The sequence below is a fragment of the Miniopterus schreibersii genome, assembly GCF_964146895.1.
Source record: "Miniopterus schreibersii genome assembly, chromosome: 1".
NCBI classification, from domain to species: Eukaryota; Metazoa; Chordata; class Mammalia; order Chiroptera; family Miniopteridae; genus Miniopterus; species Miniopterus schreibersii.
The window spans coordinates 48,014,961-48,034,793 of NC_138101.1; the positions used below are offsets into that span (position 1 = coordinate 48,014,961).

Below are 19,833 nucleotides of genomic sequence, written 5' to 3' on the forward strand. Positions count from 1 at the left end.
GAATCTGGTTCTCTTGTTCACTGTCCAATCCCCAGCACCTACAACAATGCCTGGTATATAGTAAGTGCTCAAAACATAGGTGGTGAATGAAAGTGATACATGCAGAAGGGAGAAGAAAGCTGAATCCCGAGAAAAGCCATATGCCCTTTGGCTTCCATTACTCAGGTGTGAGTCGGCAGAGAGGATGCCAAAGAGCTGGGCTCTCTGACAGCATGGCTGAATGGTACTCACTTTGGGGCCAGTTCGGTTTTGCTGCTGCAGGACCATCAAGTGCAGGACCATCAAGGACCCAAGTGAAACAGGCAGTGGTTAGACCAAGGATAACACTGATGAGCAAAGGGGGGGACAGAGGGTCACTGTGCTTAAAAAGCCCTGCCTCCAAGTCTGTCCCCAAATCTCACCCACATGTTTAGATGTTTGAATGTCTCATCATCCAGGGCTTCTCCTTTGGCAATTGTTTCTATGAGTTTTCTACAAAATACAACTAGCGCACCAAGGCTACAATGGGCTCAGCCATTCAAAGTTCACTAATATTTAGACAAAAATTATTCCATTAATGTAGTAACTCGTTTGGTAGGGCTCCAAGGAAAATGGACTCAAAACAGAAACTCCCAAGAGCCCAAAACAGATCGCTGATCAGAGGCGTTGGGTCAAGGGATAGAGTCAGGCTGGTTGTGAATCCCCAGTGACTCATTCCATTCCCTAGGGGATCTCCCAACTGGAAGACAAAGCCGGGGATAGTGTGCAGAGAAATGAAGATGAGTCAGTTGTAGATTTATCTGACTGCTCAGCCCTGGTGACCATATGATGGTCACCAACAGAGAAATACACCTAGAGCTTAGACAGATAGAAATGACACAAAGTCATAAAAAGAAAGGTATCACTGAGAGATGTCATGCTCATTTTTTTAAAAAAAGAGTAATGATAACAGACAAGGGGACAAAGTGAGATGAAAGAGGTCTCAAAAGATTCTAGCCATTCAAGTGCCTTCCTGGAGTGGCAGGATTTAGACATTTTCATCTCCTCCCAGGTCGCCAAAACAGAAGTGTTTCACTCTTCTGAGTAAGTCCATCTATTTTCTCTTGGTTTATCCCATCGCCATAGTGATGAGGCAATGGCCTTCTTTTCATTTGTTGGCACTAGACTAGCACTCTCCTCAATGACTTCATAAATGCACATGGCAGTGTCTGCATGCTGCTTCTAAAGGAATTTCTTATCTAAGATGGGAATCAATGGGATAAGCAAAGTATTAGGAGAAACAACTCTGAGTCTTATCCTCAATCTGTCATTTCAGAAAGAGCATTTGAGATTCCAGTTCTTGCTTACTAAAGGGAGGCAGAGAGGCTACTTACTTGCTTCACAAAAATGTTCTAAGGATGACAAACAATGGATGTACAACCATTTTGCTAAAGGCAGGACAATTAAGAAACTATGGCAGAGACTGCTAATTGCTTAACTCATATCCATTCACCCTTCCTTCCATAGAAACAAAACCAGGATTTAACTCAAGGGTGCAATGTATTTATCAAGACACCCTTCCCAGTTTCCCTTGAATGCAGATAAGGTCAACAAGGGGTAAATGGAGAGACTATGTGTCTTCTGGGAAGGCTCCCTCGTGGTGACTGACTTAACCCAGAGTCATCCCACCCTCACCTTCCTTCTGGTTGGAGTATTAGTGGTCACCTTGAACAATAAAATGAAAGAATGAAAGTCACAAGCTAAGGATGGCGGAGCAGAAAAACAAAAGAATACTGTTCTCTTCTGACTGCTGCTGCTATACCCCGGATCGTCACAATTCTTTTATATTGGAGAGAAATAAAATTTCCATTTTGTTTAAGCCAAACAAAATACCTCACGGATAGACCCACTGACAACCTTCTGAGTAGCTCCCTTCTAGGCTCACCCCCAACACTGACAGGGCCCAGGCCAAGAGCCAAGGTGAAGACCCCTAGCCTGTGCTCCCCTTCTCTTCCTGTTCCTGGCTCTGTCCACTTTGTATGGACATCCAAGCTCACGCTTCTAAGCTCATCCCCAGGCTAACACTGCTCCTTGGCCACTCTTCAGGCCTAGGGTACATAAGCTTTCCACCAGGAGGAAAAAGCCCGGGAGAGGGTGGGGTAGGCTCTGGTAGTGAGCCCAAAGGCATTTGGGCAAGGAGTTCCAGGAATCCTTGGAACCCATGGCATTGTCTAGAAGTGGGAGAAGGTTTCAGGTGGCATGGCCCTTTGACCCGTGATCTCCTCACTCAGTGAGGAGAAGCATGGCCCTGGAAGGCACAGGACCTAGGGCAGGGGTCTGAGTTGCCAGGATCTAAATGCGATACCACTAGCTTCTCTCCCTCTTGCTTCCTAATCCCTGTCTTTTCACCATTCATAACTTAACAGTAGAGGGAAACTTGAAGTCCAGTTAACTACTTATTATAAGAGCTTTGGTAAAGTTATCTTTAGGAGGAAAAGTCTGGAACTCTAGCTTGAACTGTGTTGTTTTTCTTTTATCCTTAATGCCACTATCTTCTCTCTTTATGAGACTGTGCAATGAAAAGTTGATCAAGCCTGGCTCCTGGCAAGCTTTTCTTTGGTGAGTTGTCATTAGAATAGCTAAGTTCAAGTTTATCAATCAGCTGCAGTATTAGTGCTAGTGTACTGAATGAAGGAGGAATCTCTAAATCCTTGGTCTCTGCCATTTGCACATTTGCCTATTTGAGGAAACTATCCAAGTGGCACTTAGCTGGATATATCTGCACAAACATTGCACCTGGGAGGGGAGTGGAATCATTTGCAAACCCTGGCTACTAACACTGGAATAGGAACTGTTTCCCTCAGAGAACCATATGGGAGCAGGTGGGAACTCTATAAGATGTGCCACTGAAATGACCCAGCACTGGGCCCCAAACAAGCTGGGCACCTTTCTCTGTTACTTAGGAAGCCCCCAACTCAGCCTAGGGTAGCAAAGACTGAGACCTGATGTGGCAGTGCCACTGATAATGGGATCCAACCTCCAGCTCACACCCTAAGCACAAAGACTCATTCCTTGATGAATCTGTCTCCTCCGTGTGGGCTGACTGGCAGGACCAATAAAGCTGGTTTCACAAACATGAAAATACCCAAACCGTTGCACTCTCTCTGTGCATCTTGGAAGCTCTTTTCTTTTAGTTCAGTGATTTTCATCCTTATTTTGATTACAGATCTCTATGTTCTCTAGGTTGGATAATTACCAACGGATGTGAGTGCTTACCCACACTTCAGAGAACTGGTGTGGCCTGTTTCAAATAGCAAGATATAATTAAAAGAGCATTGAGCAAATAATTTGCTACAGACTAAATGTTTGTGTCCCCGACAAAATTCATGTATTGAAACCTAATCTCCAATGCAATGGTATTAAGAGATGGGGCCGTTGGGAGGTGATTAGGTCAAGAGGGTGCAGTCATCATGAATGAGATTAGTGCTCTTATAAAAGAGATCCCAGGGGAGCGGTGGGGAAAAAAAGAGACCTCAGAGAGCTCCTTTGCTCCTTCTGTCAGGTGAGGACACAATGAGAAGACAATTGCCTATGAACCAGAGAGAGCCCTCACCAGACACGGAATTTAATGATACCTTGACCTTGGAATTGTCAGCCTTCAGAACTGTGAGAAATAAATGGTAGTAGTCTAAGCCACCTAGTCTATGGTATTTTTGTTCTATAAGCCCAAAGAGATTAAGATTATAACCCCAGTTTTCTATCTACCCATTGTTGGTTAGTTTCCCCATAGGAACAATGATTTGTAGGTCCCTCCTAGCTCTAAGGCTCAATGGCACGATCTAGTTCTATGAAATGACAGCCATATTAAATATCGTTTCCCCCATCATCATCTAGCTTCTTATCTTTCAGGTCTTGGCTTAGAAGCTAGTTCATTTCCATAGGCCTTCCCTTGCCCTCCCCAGCCTGCAGTGTGGCTAGGAGACTCCTCTCTGTGTCCCCACGGTGCTCTGTACTGTCCTATTTAAAGTTGTATCCTCAGCACCGATTCCTGGCAGGAACCCAATGACATGTATGAAATGATGATATGCGTGGGTGGTTTCTGATAGCTACCAATCTCTTTGGTCACTGGACGGGTGATGAAAGATGTTCTCAGATAACTATACAGGAAACATGCTGAAATAGTCTTTGTTCTTCTGCCTGCATTTAGAAATAGTCTTTGGATATACATATTGTGAGTATGCACCTAATGAATACTATAGTACCACTTTTTTTTTTCTCAGGGAAAAGATGACAAAATAGCTTCCATTTTTATAGTCAGAGAAACTCAAACTATTATACTCAGCTCAGTTCTCATTAATAGAAGATGCTTTGCCTTCTCACCTGAGCTCTTCAAATTAATCTAAGGTCTGATTGTCCCAAAGCATTACTAATTATACAGCAACATCGTTTATAGCACAAAATTGGAAATGACATACAGATCCAGTCAAAAAGTGATAGTTAAATAAACTATGACACACAACCAGTGAACACGTGCAGCTTCTGACAGTGCGCTCACAATATAATCCGAAGTTAAAGGTGAGACACACATTACGTGTGCAGTGTGACTGACATCATGTAAAACGTATCAAATTTATGAATAAAGTATAGAAAGATATACTATAGAGTATTAATAACAGCTGTGCTTATGTTTTGGAACTGTGGATTCTTTTCTTTCTACATTTCTGAATTTTGCAGATTTTCTCATGGTGAAAAATCAAAATCAACAAATCATTTAGTTGTTAATTGAAAACATCTTGTATTTTCTACTATAAAAACTTTGGCTATTCATACTGGGTGTGTCCACTTGAAAGAGCTGAATTGTGGTACAATCAAAACAGGGGATGGAATCCTCCGGAGTAGCAACTGCCACATAATCATCACCACCGATCTAAGCTCTTACTACGTGCCAGGCATTTCCCATACATTTATTTTTCATTTGTCCTTATGAACACTGCAGGAGATGGGTACTATTGTTACTGCCATTTTCTAGTGGAAACTGAGCCTTAGATTGGTCAGTTTTGTTGCTAGAACGAGGAGAGCTGCAGAGTTGACCCTGGGCAGTCTGTCTCCATGCTCTGCCAGTGTCTCACTGGGCTCCACTGCCCCCTCCTATGTAAAAGCAGAGGCTGAGGGGAAACCGACCATATTTCTAAGTCACACGTCATTTCATGCAAGGATCTCATGTCAGACAAAGGCACGGCCTCCATTTCCATTTTTAGGAGATTTATTCGGACAAGTCCTCAAGTGAATCCTGCCTGGCAGTGGACATGGTCTCCAGCAGCCATTTGTTCACTATATTATCTCAAGGTGCTAACCAGAGGGTGATCTATAGATTGTCCCTCTTTGGGGCAATACTCTCAGCCTCGAGTATAAAACATCAATCCATTGCTTTGAGGCAACAAGCCCACTTATAAATGCTCTCATGGTGGCCAACTTTGCAGCCCAGACCAACATGGGTACAGTCCATGCCAGCTTCCTAGTTAAAAAGTGAATACTGGTTGCTCTCTACCTGCCAGCAGTTACAGGCAATCCTTCTCCATGCGCTTGCTGAAAGTAGATTCACCCTGCAAATGACTGAATATGCCCCACTGACACCTTCAGAGCACTTTGAGGCTCTCTATTACAGTCTCATTTTCTCTGTGCAGAAACCTACTAATGTAACATTTCTAGAAGGGAGTGGAGGGGAGACTCACTACAAGAGAACTCCAGGGGAACAGAGCAGGATACCTGGGAGAGCCCAGGCCTGCTGGAGGCAGGCGCGTCACTGAAACAGCCGGTCTTCCATGCCCTGCCTGCCTCCCCAGGGAAACACGAGTGGGGGAGTGGGGAACTGCAGAAACAGGGTCCATGAGGTGAGCCAAGCAGATCGGTCTGAAGGAAATGCCACTGGGGTTAAAGGAAATCCATTCCAAATTAAAATTAAAAACAAATGTGTGAGCAGGGAAAACTTAATGAGCAAAAGGAAATGAATAACTAGAGATCCTAACGAGAAGACTGAATCATCAGAGAAAGTGCCATAAGGATAACTACTTGGGGATATAATTGCGTCCATTGTACTCTGTCTCTTGGTTTTGTCCCCCAAGGGACAGCCCTGTGGTGTCCGTTCACTTACTTTCTCTGGAACCGGACCACAGGGTCAGCCAGCAGGTCAGTGACATCAAGGTTTCTCCCCTTCTCGATGACATCTCGATGCTTCCGAACGAACAGCCACCCGATGTGGGAGAAGAAGAAGCCCCGGCGGGCATTGTGGGGGTCGGCGTCGGTCTCCGAGTACTTGTGGTGGACTCGGTGGTCCCTGGACCACTCGAAGATGTCGTTCTGCAGAGAGAATGCAGAGCCTAAGTACAGAGACAAAGCACCTTGGCACTTTCTTGACAGCATCTCGACCTCCCCTTGCCCCACCCCCACCATCCTCACCACTGACTTCCACTTTGCTCCCATCCTCAGCCTCAAGTTCAATCCCTGGGGTGACTGGGTTGGTTTTCATAAAAACCAGAGTAAACCCCCACTTAGGAGGGGGCTTAGTTTGTGTTTGGGATGTGCCGCTGCAGGAGGGTCAGGCTCGTTGGGTGAACTGGTGGGGAAACCTGAAAGAACGTTCTGGTGCAGGCCGGTGAAGTCTCCCAGGAGTTCATTCATGTCAAGAAAAGAGAGGTCCAGTCTCAGGGTGAAGTCTTGGTTGTCAGAGGAGAGGGAAAACCCTGAGTATGAAAAGGGGTTGGCTCTTGGCCTGGATCTTTCTGCCTTCGCACCCGCTCCTTAGTGGCCTTGATGTCCAACTTAATGGAGAGCAGGAAGCCAGCAAGCAAAAAGTCAAAGAGCTACTTAACCAAATCTCTTTAAAATACCAAGGCACAAATAACACTGCTTGAGGACTGCTCTAATAGTGTGTCACAGGAAGGCAAGAGAGGTGACTTTGGCTCCTTGAGGAATCTGGTGTATTTGGCCATACCCACCAAGCAAAGCAGAAATGCCCGAGGGGCAGGCAACACTCGCTGGATACCAAGAGAGACTCTGCTGCCCAAGGAAGGAGAAACATCAGAGTCCAGCAGATTCTGCCAAACTCACAGACAGGGTGAGGCTCAGGCACACTTGGGGACACACCCTGTTGGCCCTCTTATGATGGGAGACATGGGAGGGTGTCAGGGGGTTGGAGGTGCTGTGTGAGGGGCCAGGGGCAAGAATCAATGGCATTTAGGATGGCATTATTAATGACACCTTATCTATAGCCAGGGGCCAGTGACATCTATAGACCTCCAACTTGTGCTGTTTTTATCTGATGTTTGTAAAACTTTGAGAAGGCAAATTAGGTTGGAAGTAACGCTTTTGATAGGAAAATTAACCTGAAAATAAAAATAACTTTATATAGTATATAAGTTCTTAAAAAAAAAGGTAATAATGTTCGATACCATACTATTCAGTACTTAGTCGTGTTTTCATTAAGAATCTGCTTTTTCACAGATATTGGCTTCATCCTGCTGATGAGAAGAAAGGGAATTATTTTATTCTCAAAGTTCTGACAATTATTTTAATCAAAATGAGGTTCATTGGGTTTTTTATTTCTCTGGCTCATCCAGTGCTACTGGAAGGCTACTCAATCTTGTGCATCCTATAGCACCATTGAAAACTTTTAAAATTTTCTTAACCCTTGGGTAATGGGTCAGAGAAAGGAGAGGTAGAAAGACCTTAAGAAGTATATGCTCAACTTAAATATAAAGAGAGAAAATGGGTGCTTAGCAGTTTGTATAAGGAAAAAATTACAGCCTGGTTTACTGTGATAAAAAAGAGGTCCTTGGATCTGACATATATTTTGACACAGTGGGTTACAAAGAATGAAAGCATTCATTATTTATAAACTCAGAATGTGTAATTGGGAAGGAATTTCAAATGTCAGTCAAGACCTGTGCAGCCCAGAATAATTTATTCCTCTTACATTAGTTTACTGCTTTTATTACAATGCCCATTTGAACATAGGAAGAAAGGGGAACCCTCTCTCCCCAGTTCACAGATGGCAAAATTAAGGCTTAGAAGACATTTACTCAAGTTCATCTACTAAGCGCACAGTAATGGATCAAAAATGGTGCTCCTTCAGTCCCAGTTCGCGTTCTTTTCAATGAGGTATTTCCCTTTTTCTCCAAATTTGGCAGCGAGGAGGGGGGGTCTTTTATAAAAAGCTCTCATTTTTCTTGTTAAAAGGTTATATTGATTCTTTAATTTATTACAGTGCAATTTTATAAAAGCTGTAAGTGGTAAGTTCCAAAGGGCTAGAAACATTATTCTCACAAAATTAAGCATAATATAACAACGAAAGAATGATGACGAAGACAAGTTGGAACAGAGATGTTTGTTTATTTCAATTCCTCTTACCTGGACACCTTCCCGACAGAAGCCACTTGGACTACAACGGTGGAAGGAAGCAAGGGTTTGGCCAAATCCCAAATAATCGAGCACAGAGTCGAGCCAAAAATACTCTTAAGATGTGTGTTTTTTTTAATCCTTTGTTATTACTTTGTTTTTAACTCTAAAGCTGAGTCCAGTGAAAAAGTGACTCAAAGAACAAGACGTAAGCCAACAATAGGGCAGAGAGGGGACAAGATCCGCATGCTCACCCGGGGCCCTTTTCTTCCAACTCATCTGCATTTTGCTTCTGTGCTGGAGAGGCGGAGTGGGAGCCAATCTGAACAGCACTGTGTCTTTTGAAAAGCCGTGTGTGCAGGAGAGGGGGAGGGAGAGAGCAGATTCGGAGTGTACAGCTCAGGCGGTGGGTGTTAGTACATGAGGAGCCGCACTAGGTCCTACTGTGTGCTCGCCAAGAGAACTGTAGTACAAGCCACATATATAATTAAATTTTTTCTAGTAGCAACTTATAAAAATGAAAAGAAACAAGTAAAATAAATTTTAATAATATATTTTACTTAACATATTATATTCATAATGTCATTTCAATATATGATTAGCATAAATTATTAATGAGATATTTTACCTTTTTTTGGTACCAATTCTCTGAAATTAGGTGTGTCTTTTATACTTCCAGCTCACCACCAGTTCGGACTAGCCACATTTCAAGTGCTCAGTCAGCCACATGTGGCTAGTGGCTACCGTATTGGACAGTGCAGTTATGACTCATGACTTGTATACTTTTCTAAATGTGTGATACTTTAAAAAGTTTTTTTAAAAAATGAAAGATTTTAATGTTTTCAAAATTCAATATTGCTTACCGGTGAGAGTGTGAAGCTGGCACTAACTAGGTAAAGGGCAAATGGGTTGCACATATCAAAAGCGTTAAAATTGTGCACAAGTAAAACCTAACAATTTGTTTTCTTTATCTGAAGGAAATTTATCTTAAGATAAATTAGAATAAAAGACATTTATCTTAAGGAAATAACCATGGTGTGTACAAACCACAAGGATGCCCACTGCCGTGAAAACATGGAAAAGCTCTGAATTTCCACATAACAGAATATGATTCAGTGCATTGTGGTACATTAATTAATTCAATACTATTCGTGTGTGTGTGTGTGTGTGTGTGTGTGTGTGTGTGTGTGTGCATAGAAAACTTCTGGAAATATTAAGAAAAAATATTAAGAAAAATGTCTTAAGGTTACCTCAGGGAGGTACATTTTATCTTATATTCTGAAATTTTTAACAGCAGCGTCTGTTGGTTTTGTATTTAAAAAACTAATTTACAAAAACAGATATTGTAGTATTGACCTGGAGAGATGGCAGGGAAAGTAGTTAAGTGAAAAGTAGTTTTCAAAATATTAGGTACAGTATGAACCCATTTTTAGTAAAAATGTGTTTTGGGGCATAGGAAAAATAACAGAAGTGTGTAAGTCAACCTGTTTACAGTGGTTCTCTCTGGAGAGTGGGATGGTGGGTGATTTTTAATTTTTTCTTTTTAGTTTGTATTTTCTAATTTTTTTTATAATAAACAAATGTTTCTTTTGTAAGATGGGGAAACAATTTTTTTAAAGTTTCTATACTCCTGAATCAAAACAACCCAGCTTCTGCCATCTGCCCCACACTAGGAAAAACTATGAAAAAGTAAAATTCATTTAGTAACCAAGTTATTTATCTGCACATCACCCAGTAGCACCACTCAGCCAATCCACGTCACCCGCGTGACTTTCAGCGCAGCGCCCGCCTAAACCCGCCCTGCGCCCTGGCCTTTCTCACTTCACTCTGCGTCCTGGATCAGGGCCCTACCCGGGGCCCTGCTGGGACTGTAGGAACCGCAGCTGATCACGCGGGGGTTTTCCTCTGGAAGCACAGCCTTTGCGTATCATCCGGGCTTGAGCAAAGGTAATCAGTCTGGAGAGCTGCACTGAAGCAGGTGGCGCAGCTCCCTCTCCGTCAGTGCTTCCCCAGCTTCCTCTTAGGTTCAGGAGGAATTCGCGTGCCTGGCCCTCTGTAGGGCCACAGGGCACCTCTCTTTGCAAGCCCACATCATCTCCGCTAGTTGGCACGAGGAAGGCTCATGCAGACAGTAGCTAGCGTGGCCCCTTCAAGGGCTCTGAGGCCAGAGCCGCTGACGGGCTTTCCTCCAGCCCGACTGCAGACTGATCCTTGCTTCTGGCGGACCCAGAGTGTTTGCTCCCTTCTCTCCCTCGGCTCAGCTGTGCGCTGCTTCAGGTTCCAGAAGGGGGAGTTTACCAAGTGGCCTCAAAACAGCCAAAGGGTGAGAAAAGTGAAGGGATTAAACGAACAAAAACAAACAAAAAGCCTCAGAGACACAGACAACCGTGTGGTGATTCCCAGAGGGAATGGGGGCTGGAGGGAGGCAGGAGAGGGTGAAGCAGGATACATGGTGACAGAAGGGGCCTTGACTTTGGGTGGGGAGCACACAATACAGTATGCAGGTGGTGTCTTATAGAACTGTACACCTGAAACCTATACAATTTGATTGGCCAATGTCACCCCAATAAACCCAATAACATTTTTTAAAAAAGAATATAACTCAGGGTAAAAGAAAAAATTAAAAACACACACACACAACTTGGCCAAAGGGAATTCCATGTGCACTCATAATACATCTTTGTTTCCAATCAATAGTGAAAAAGACACTACCAGCACCAACGGCAGACATGTCAGCCTGAACAGGCAGGTTTTAGAGTAGAACCTGCGTGTCTTGTGAGTGAATGGCACCCTGTCTGGGATAAGAGTCATTCCATCAAGGGAGTCACAGAGGGAAAGGCATTGCTGTCTCTCCTCTCTGGGGACCACAAGGCTCATTTGAAAAAGACTTTATCGCAGTCTCTGGGGTCTGAATATAACCTCCTTCAGTTCAGATGCCAACACTGTACTATGCAAACAGTGAAGAACATTCAGTGCTTTCCCCATTGCTGATACTGGGTCAGCCCTGATTTCCCCCCAGATAACACTGACAATCTGTAAGAAGAGCCCAGAAAGTCCCCAAAAAGGGCCTGGCAGCAGTCTACGCCACCTGGAAAATTGTAGCTTTGGGAAAACTAGTCCCCACCTGCTGCCTGGCTTTCACGTGGCCCTCGGCCTGGGGAGGTTTAGAAGCTGGGTAAGTGTTGAAAAGCTAACTTGAATGGCTTAAAAAGTGTTCGCTCACAACACTTAAAAATCGCAAAGAAGGAAAGGGGTGTTCCATGTTTTCTTTTATTAAATCTCTTACAATGAGAATGTATTTGAATAAGACTTTTATACTTTTTCAAGACACACATTTTAAAAATAACTTGGGAGTCCTCTTGGTAGACAAGCTGGCCTTCTGTGAATCTGCCCAATTTGGATTTTAAAGGGGTTTTTTGGTCCGTAGTGTGACCATTGTTCTAGTCTCCTGAGCTAGATCTCCTTCCCTTGATGAGTCAAAATTTCAGTAAAGAAAGGGCCTAGAAAACAATGATGGCCCAGTAGCAATGGATACACCTCACTCCCAGATCATGGTTTTTAAATACCATTCCCCAGTAAAAGGGGTCACAACTCTGGTGAAGTCGCTGATGCCAGGACTAGGGCAGAAAAAATGCAAGAGGAACTTGATTGTGCCATAAAATAAGGAATTGCTCTAAAAATGATGGCAAGGTGTCAAAAAGGAAATAAGAGTCCATTTGTATTGCCTTCCACTGAACAAACTGGTGTAATTTGATTAATAATTTGGGGCATTAAGATGAATAATAACAGTTACAGACTAAAGTCTATTTAACAAATAAGAATCTATATGAGCCCATAGTAAATGTATACATGTAGACATACATATATGAAATGCCAACCAATAAATCTAGAAGAAATTATGGAGTTAGAAAATCATCATTTTGCAGGTGTCATGGCAATAACTGATTTAAGCAAGAATCACCAATGTATGCTCAGACGACTGGGTGAAAGGTTGAAGAAAAAATATTTACAAAGGCTCACAGTGTCTCATCACAAATTATTCACTAATTACAAAAGGGAAAATAGTAATCTTACACTGAGAACCAGGAAAACACCACTTTAAGCAAGTGATAAAAGATCATACGACCAATAGTATGACAAAGTGATAGCATGGGCCTCTTGTTTGATGCGCAGGACACAAGATCATTAATGTAGCATTTTTGCCAAAAATGCACAATCTGTGTAAGTTATGAGGACATGTGAGCAAACCAAAAATGAGGAACATTGAACAATATAACTGGTGTGTACATTTCAAAAATGTCAACATCATAAAATCAAAGAAAGACTGATAAACAATTCCAGATGAAAGGAGACTACAAACATCACAAATTGTAATGTAAGACCATGGATTGGTTCCTGGACTAGGATCCTGGATACAGTACTGTATCAACATTAAATTTTCTGGTTTAGTACGTGTACTATGTTCATATGAAATGTCTTTAGGAAACACACACTGAAGTATTTAGAGATGAAGAGGCATGATATTTATAACTTGCGCTCAAATGATTCAGGAAAAAAATAGCACAGAAGAATGCATATACACACATACGGACAGAGAAAGAAAATAATAAAGCAAATGAGGCAATATGTTAACAATTAGTGAATCTGAGTGAAGGTATGCAGGAGTTCTTCGTGGTAGTTTTGCAACGTTTTGTAAGTTTTAAGCTATTTAAAAATAAAGAGTTAAAACTAAAAAGAAAAATGTCAAGGGCATCTTTCTTTAAAAATCTCAGATTTCCCCTTTCCATTACCCTTGTTCAGGCTTTTGTCAGCTGACATGCATTCCTCTAATAGCTTGTAAAGTTTCCTGCCCCTAGTCCTCCCCCTTCCGCAATACATCTGATATACTGAGACCACCCTCCCCACGTTTACACGCCCCAAACACCTGTCATTCTCTCGCTTATTATCTGAAAACCTCCCCGTTATTACCTTTCTCATCAAGTCTAAACACTCCTTGGCAAAGAGCTTCAACTGGCCTTCCTACCTTTCCCACTTCATTCTTTAATTTGACAAATATTTACTGACTGTATGTGCTAGGAGATAAAGAAGGAACAGGACAATCAAGGAATTTATATTTCATGGAGACAAAGTAAGTGAATTCGACATCATTTCAGACTGGGATTAATGCTATGAAGCCAATGGGTACCTGGAATAACAAGGGAGACAGTGAGCCAGGAGAGGACTTTCTAATCAGGAATCTTTAGGTTAAGAATAGGAGTGAGGGAGGAAGACTGGCATTGTCTCAGGTAGAGGGGGGACTTGACACAGCCCGGGAACTAAGAGAAGTGCAGCGTGTTGGGTGCATGGCCTAGGGCAGAGTGGTGCAAGGTGAAGTCTGGGGAGTATTGGGGTTCAATAAAGAATATATCTGGTCTTTGTCTCTAGTGGTGCCCAGCACAGAACTTCAAAACACTTTGGAATTTCCTGAGTGATAGGAACATCTTTGTTATGCTAATGAAGCCCTAGATAGAAAAACTGACCATATGATTAGAGGGTTGGCACTTTGAGGGGGGAGGCCGAGGAGAGGGGAAGGAGACTGAGTTCAATCACGTGACCAGCGATTTACTCAGTCACACCTGTGCAGTAGAAACTCTGGACGCTGAGTCTCGGAGGAGCTTCCTGGCTGCAGAACACACTGATGTTCGGGGAGGATGACCACCCCGACCCCCTGACTCCACTGGGAGAGGGGGGAAGCTCTGTGTGAGGGACCCTCTCACACCTTGCCCTATGGGCTGGTCCTGATTTGTATCCTTTCTGATAAGAGTGTAATAGAAACTATAACTTTCTTGAGTTCTGTGAGTTGTTCTAGCAAATTATGAAACCTGAGGGAATCTTGACAACCTTTGAATTCGTAGCCAATCGGTAAGAGGTACAGGTGGCATGGAGACCCTACCTGTGGCTGGCATCGGAGGCAGGGGCAGTATGTAAGGACAGTAAGGACTGAGGCTTTAACTTGTGGGATCTGACGCTCTTGGAAGGACAGCCACCTGGGGCGCACAGTGCACTGGTGAGCAAAAGCCTGATGACGCAGGGCCTTCTAGGCCATAGTAACAAGGCTGGATCTCATTCCAAACGCAACGCCAAGCCACTGAAAGATTTTCTTTTTCTTGTTAGTGGTTTAATTTTCTTTTTCTTGTTAGTGGCTGCATGGACAGGGGCAAGTGTCAAAAGAGGAAGGCCAGTTTATGAGGCTTTTGCAATAATCTAAGCAAGAAACGATTGTGGCTTGGATTTGAGGATGGCGGAGGAGGGGCGTGCGGGTTCAAGATATAATTTAGCAGTAGAAGAGATTGGCTAAAAGATTGGATGAGGGATGACTAGGGAAATGGAGAAACTGTGAATGACACCCAGGTTTCTGGTGGGGAAAATTAGGGGAGAAGTAGTTTTGGGGAGAGAGTAGACTCACAACCTGGGCTTTGGGCACATTGACTTTGAGCTGCGTGAGAGACATCTAGCGAGAGAGTAGCGCCGGCACCTGGGCTTGCAGCACACTGCGCCCCCCAGTACCCTGCCTCCATCAGAGCACTTCTCTCCGATGCAGAGACCACCCAGTATGTCATGGTCGCTTCCCTCTCTCCACCTGGGTTCAAGCGCTTCCCTTACCCTCCCCTCCTTCTTCCCTGCCTATGCAAATCCTTCTCGCCTTCCAAGAGCTAAAAACTCCCCTTATGCATCGGGCTTTATCCTAATAACCGTGTTCATATCTCTGCAGCCACAAGAATCATTATGAAAGTTTTGAGCAGTTTAAGTCCACACCGTCTTATGAAGGTCCCTCTTTATTATTCCTGAGTCTCACCAGCTCTATCAGATCGGAAGCTCCTCATGACAAGGGCATTTCTTATACATCTTGTGTGTTCCTCACAAGTAGTTTATGCACCTTTCCATTCAGAGAGAGTGAACCAGCAGATTTACACAAATAGCTGCAGAAGAGTCAAAGGAGATGTGTCTGTCTTTTTAAAAAGTTTTTAAAAGCAAGGGTAGAAATTTCCTCCTTTTTTTGAAACTCTGTAAATTTTACCATTAATTAAAATGGTTGATTCAATGACTCCTGTAGCTACTGTATCTTTGGAGCTTAATAAAAGCATGTAAAATAGCATCCCTGAAACATTCCTGAGGCAAGACCTCTGGCTGGTGCTATAAGAAACTGGACAGGATGATGGAAGAGCCTGAACTCTGATAAACAAGGACCAGAAATGAAAAACAGCCCAATATCTAATGAGGGGGAGGAGGGGGAGGGAGGCAGCTAACAGAGGCCCCAATGTATCTGTTAGATCAAGTAGTTTTACTCAGCATCTTCATTAATGACTGGGAACAGGGTGCCCACATTTGTTAATGACGTTGTTGGTTGGTACCAAATTAAGAGGTGCTGCAGACAACTTTGAGAACAGAGAAATAACACAGATGGTTAAAGAGGTTAGAAATATGAACAGAAAATTATCACAATGAGGTTTGATTTAGGAAAAATGCAAATGAAGGCAGCCGGGAGAGATCATCCAAAAAGCAAAATAATCAGTGGGCTGGAAAACCTAGAAAGCAGCAACATCAGAGTGTCTGGCAGGAGAGCAATGGAATGGGAATAAGCAGTGACAACTGCTATCTCAGCCCAAATGGTTGGTGGCAGGTACCCAGAGAAATAGCTTGACAGGGGATTGCAACACAGGCTCCTTCAACACCCACGAGCATTTTTGGAGACAAGGTGAGAAAATAAACAAAAATAAGTACAGGCATTTGGGCCTTAGTTTCTTCAGGTGTTAGAAAAGGGATGACATTTGGCTTCTAAGGTCCCCCAGCTCCAACTTTCTGTGATTCTAGGAAAGAAAGAGATTGGCAGGGGAGAGAGCAGGGTTAAAGAGGTGCCCTGTCTGAGCACTTCTAAAGATCTTCCTTATGAAAAGAAGGCAGAATAAAACATTTATCTTGAAAATGTGTTTCAGAATAGCTTCCAAATTAACAGGACTGCATGTAGAATTCATCTAAAACAAGTGTATCTTTCTTTCAATATAGATGTGGAGCCGGATTAACACATAAAACCTGGTAGCTATTTGTTTATAAAAATACCTTTTAGCCCTGGCCAGTTCCCGGTCAGGGCACATACCCAGGTTGATTTGATCCTTGGTCAGGCACACGCGGGAGGCAACCGATTGATGTTTCTCTCTCACGTTGATGTTTTTCTCTCTCGCTCCCTTCCTATCTCTGAAATCAATATAAATAAATAAATAAAATACTCTCTACTTTACCAGGTATTTCTTTAAATAAAAACTCTCTGTGCCTTTAAAAAAAAGTGTGTGTGTATATACACACACACACACACACACACATATATATATATATATATATACACATACATATATGGTTGTTGTTAATCTTCTCCCATGGATATTTTTTCCATTGATTTTAAGAGAGAGTGGAAGGGAGGGAGGGAAGGGGAGGGAGAGAAAAAGCGAGAAAAGAGAGAAACATTTATGTGAAAGAGACACATTGATTGTTTGCCTCCCTCTTGCACCCTGACCAGGGCCAGGGATCAAACCTGCAACCCAGGCATGTGCCCTTGACCAGGAATCAAACCCAGGACACTTTGGTGCTCAGGCCAACACTCTAACCACTGAACCATACTGGCCAGGACAAAGTACTTGTGCATGTGTGTATATATATACATATATATATGTGTGTGTATATATATATATATATATATACTTTTAATATATCTTTGTTGATTTCAGAGAGAGGAAGGGAGAGGGAGAGAGAGAGAGAAACATCAATGATGAGAGAGTCATTGATCGGCTGCCTCCTCACGCCCCCGACTGGGGATCGAGCGCAACCCGGGCATGTGCCCTGACCGGGAATCGAACCCCGATCGCCTGGATCCCAGGTCGATGCTCACCCGCTGAGCCACGCCCGGCCGGGCAAAGTACATATCTTTTTGTTTCCTAAAATTTAATCACCTTGAAACGCTCCGGGAATGCACCTGCTGTAGAGAGCGTAACATCTGCGGGGTTCCGCCCTGTTTGTGGAGGGTACCCCGGGAGGCGGAGCAGCCCTGCTGGGGTGTGTCACCTGCAGAACACTCTCTCCTCGGGCTACCTGACGCTATCACCTCTCATTCCTTTGAGGTGATTTCACTCGTCTCACCTGCTTTCACTGACCTAGATTCACAGCAAAGAAGGAAGTGAGACATTTCAAGGTGGAGGGCATTTTCATCTCTGCCTTAAACGGTACATTTTTATTGGTAAGAAGTATATTAATCCTGCCAGGTAAGCAGAGACGGAAGGTGCGAAAACACTGTGCCTCCTGCAGCAGCGTCGGGAGTTTCTCGCTCGCTCTTTTTCACGCTCAGACCCTCACACCTCCCCCCTCCCGTCATCTGTCAGAGCCCCTGCCAGCCTGGAGTTACAGAGCAGTATGTCTGTAACAATAACGCGTTAGTGAACCCCTACATCACCATCATCCTGAGCAGAGAAGTTGCTCAAAGACGGCCAAGCTATTTGTTTTTCCACTTGCCTTCCAAATGTGCCAGGAGGGCAGAAGGAGACACTGAGGCACGGCACGCAAGCCACCTTCCGGAGCCACACGGGGAAGGCTTCTGGGCACCGGGTCAGGACCACTCCTGCTGCTCCCTGTTCACACGGAGGAGGAGACCCACAGCACCCCGTCCTGGAGGGGAAGGCAAGCCTGTTTCGGACACGGCCCAGGAGGGCTGTGCACCCGGAGCTCAGGCTCCCGGTCAGGGCAGGTGGCAGACGCAGAAACGGGGTGCGAGCAGTGAGTGAGGCCTGCAGAGGGCCACGTGAGGCTCGGGGTTCTCCAGCCGGCAGCAGTGTCCCTCCGTGTCCTGCTCTCCTAACCAGCTGCTGCCACATGCTGCTGCTAACACCCAGCCCCCTCCGGAGCCTCGCCTCCCAGCCAAGCCCCCCCCAGGCGGGCAGGCCGCCGAGACCCAGCGTGCGCGGTGGGCCATGACCCTGGTCCCGCACAAACGTCCCTGGGCTCCCATGGCTGTGGTCGGAGTCTTCCCTGTGCCGCTGAAATACATTAGGCCATGCCACTCCCCTGGCTAAAATCCTGCAGTGCTTTCCCACGGCTTCTACAACCCCCAACTCCTTGCTATGCCTGGCAGAGTCCTGCACTGGGTGGCCCCTGTCCCCGCTCTGGCCTCATCTATGACCATCTCCTCCTTGAACGCACCATACTTGTTCCCACTTTGCTTTGGCTCCTCCTTCAGTCTGGAATGCTCTTCCCCTACCTGTGCTCTCCCTCAGGTCTCAGCTCTAATGTCACCTCCTCAGTGAGGTCTCTGACCATCCTCTCTAAAGAAGCTGCCTCCCTGTCACTGTTTATCACATCGCCGTGTTTAAATTCTTCATATTCTTCTGCTTTCGTATTAATCTGTTCCCTCCCACTGTAATATACATGTTATGGGGACAGGGACCTTGTCTGTCTTGTTCTCCAGTGCAGGGAACAATGCTTAGCACGTGTGCATTTGCAAAATGAAAGGATAAATGTACATCTTGACCCTGGGAGAGGCCTTAGAGCAGCAGTGAGAGGGTGACCTCTGGAGTCAAGCCGCCTGCACTTGAATCCTCCTTTTGTCACTTAAATTCGTATGTCCTTGGTTAGGTTACACAGCATCTTTTAATTCTATCACCTATCAGATGAGGACAATTCTATCACCTATCAGATAAGGACAATAACAGTCTCTCCTTTGTAGGGGGTATTGTCAGATGGCTAATATACTTAATGAAATGCTGGCCTGTGGTTAGCACTCCAAAGTTGTTGTTTTTGTTCTTATATACCCCACAGAGTTCATGGCCCATGACCCTGCGATTTGCTCAACATACTCACAAATCATACTGTTACCTCCACTTTCTGGTCTGACATGCAAAGAGCTTGGAAGTAGTCACTTGTATCCTCGCAACAAGAAAAAAGAGCCAAACAAACTGAAAATCAACAACTCCTCTCAAATCCATCAGAGAATTGAGGTCACAGGTAAACTGCTGCCCCCAAAACTACAGATATAAATGGGCAGCTACAGAGAATCACAGCCAACTAGAAGCAGAGGCCCAAAAGCAAAACCAGAAAGGGTAGGAATACTTTAAACTATCATTGATGAATTACTGGAGGCTGATTGTGGACAAGCTTGAAAATTAAAAACTCCTAGAGGGCTCAGTCCTGGGGGCTCCACACAGTCATGAATTTTTACCTCCAGAAGCCCCACCAGGTTCCCACCATGAATAGCTAGAAAAATTCCCTTGCTCTTCTGGCAGGAAAAGGAGAGAAGTAACCATTTTTAAGGTGAGCTCTGCGCAGAGCTGTCTCTTCCCCTTAGCAAGATCTGACCTCAAGAGAAACTATTTTACCAGGGTCCAACCAACTGGGTTTTACCGAAGCCTGACTGACCTCTAGGAAGGGAAACACTCAACTCAGGCTCACCACCAAGACTGAAAC

General features: G+C 44.3%; 1 protein-coding gene across 1 annotated transcript in view; it reads right to left on the reverse strand.

The window, feature by feature from the left end:
• Window positions 1–19,833, reverse strand: part of SCD5 (stearoyl-CoA desaturase 5) — a 138,546-nt gene that overhangs the window by 31,261 nt on the left and 87,452 nt on the right. Inside the window, exon 3 of the mRNA XM_081162488.1 lies at window positions 6,110–6,315. Within this exon, the coding sequence (XP_081018614.1) occupies window positions 6,110–6,315 (206 nt within the window). The remainder of the gene's footprint in view (window positions 1–6,109; window positions 6,316–19,833) is intronic.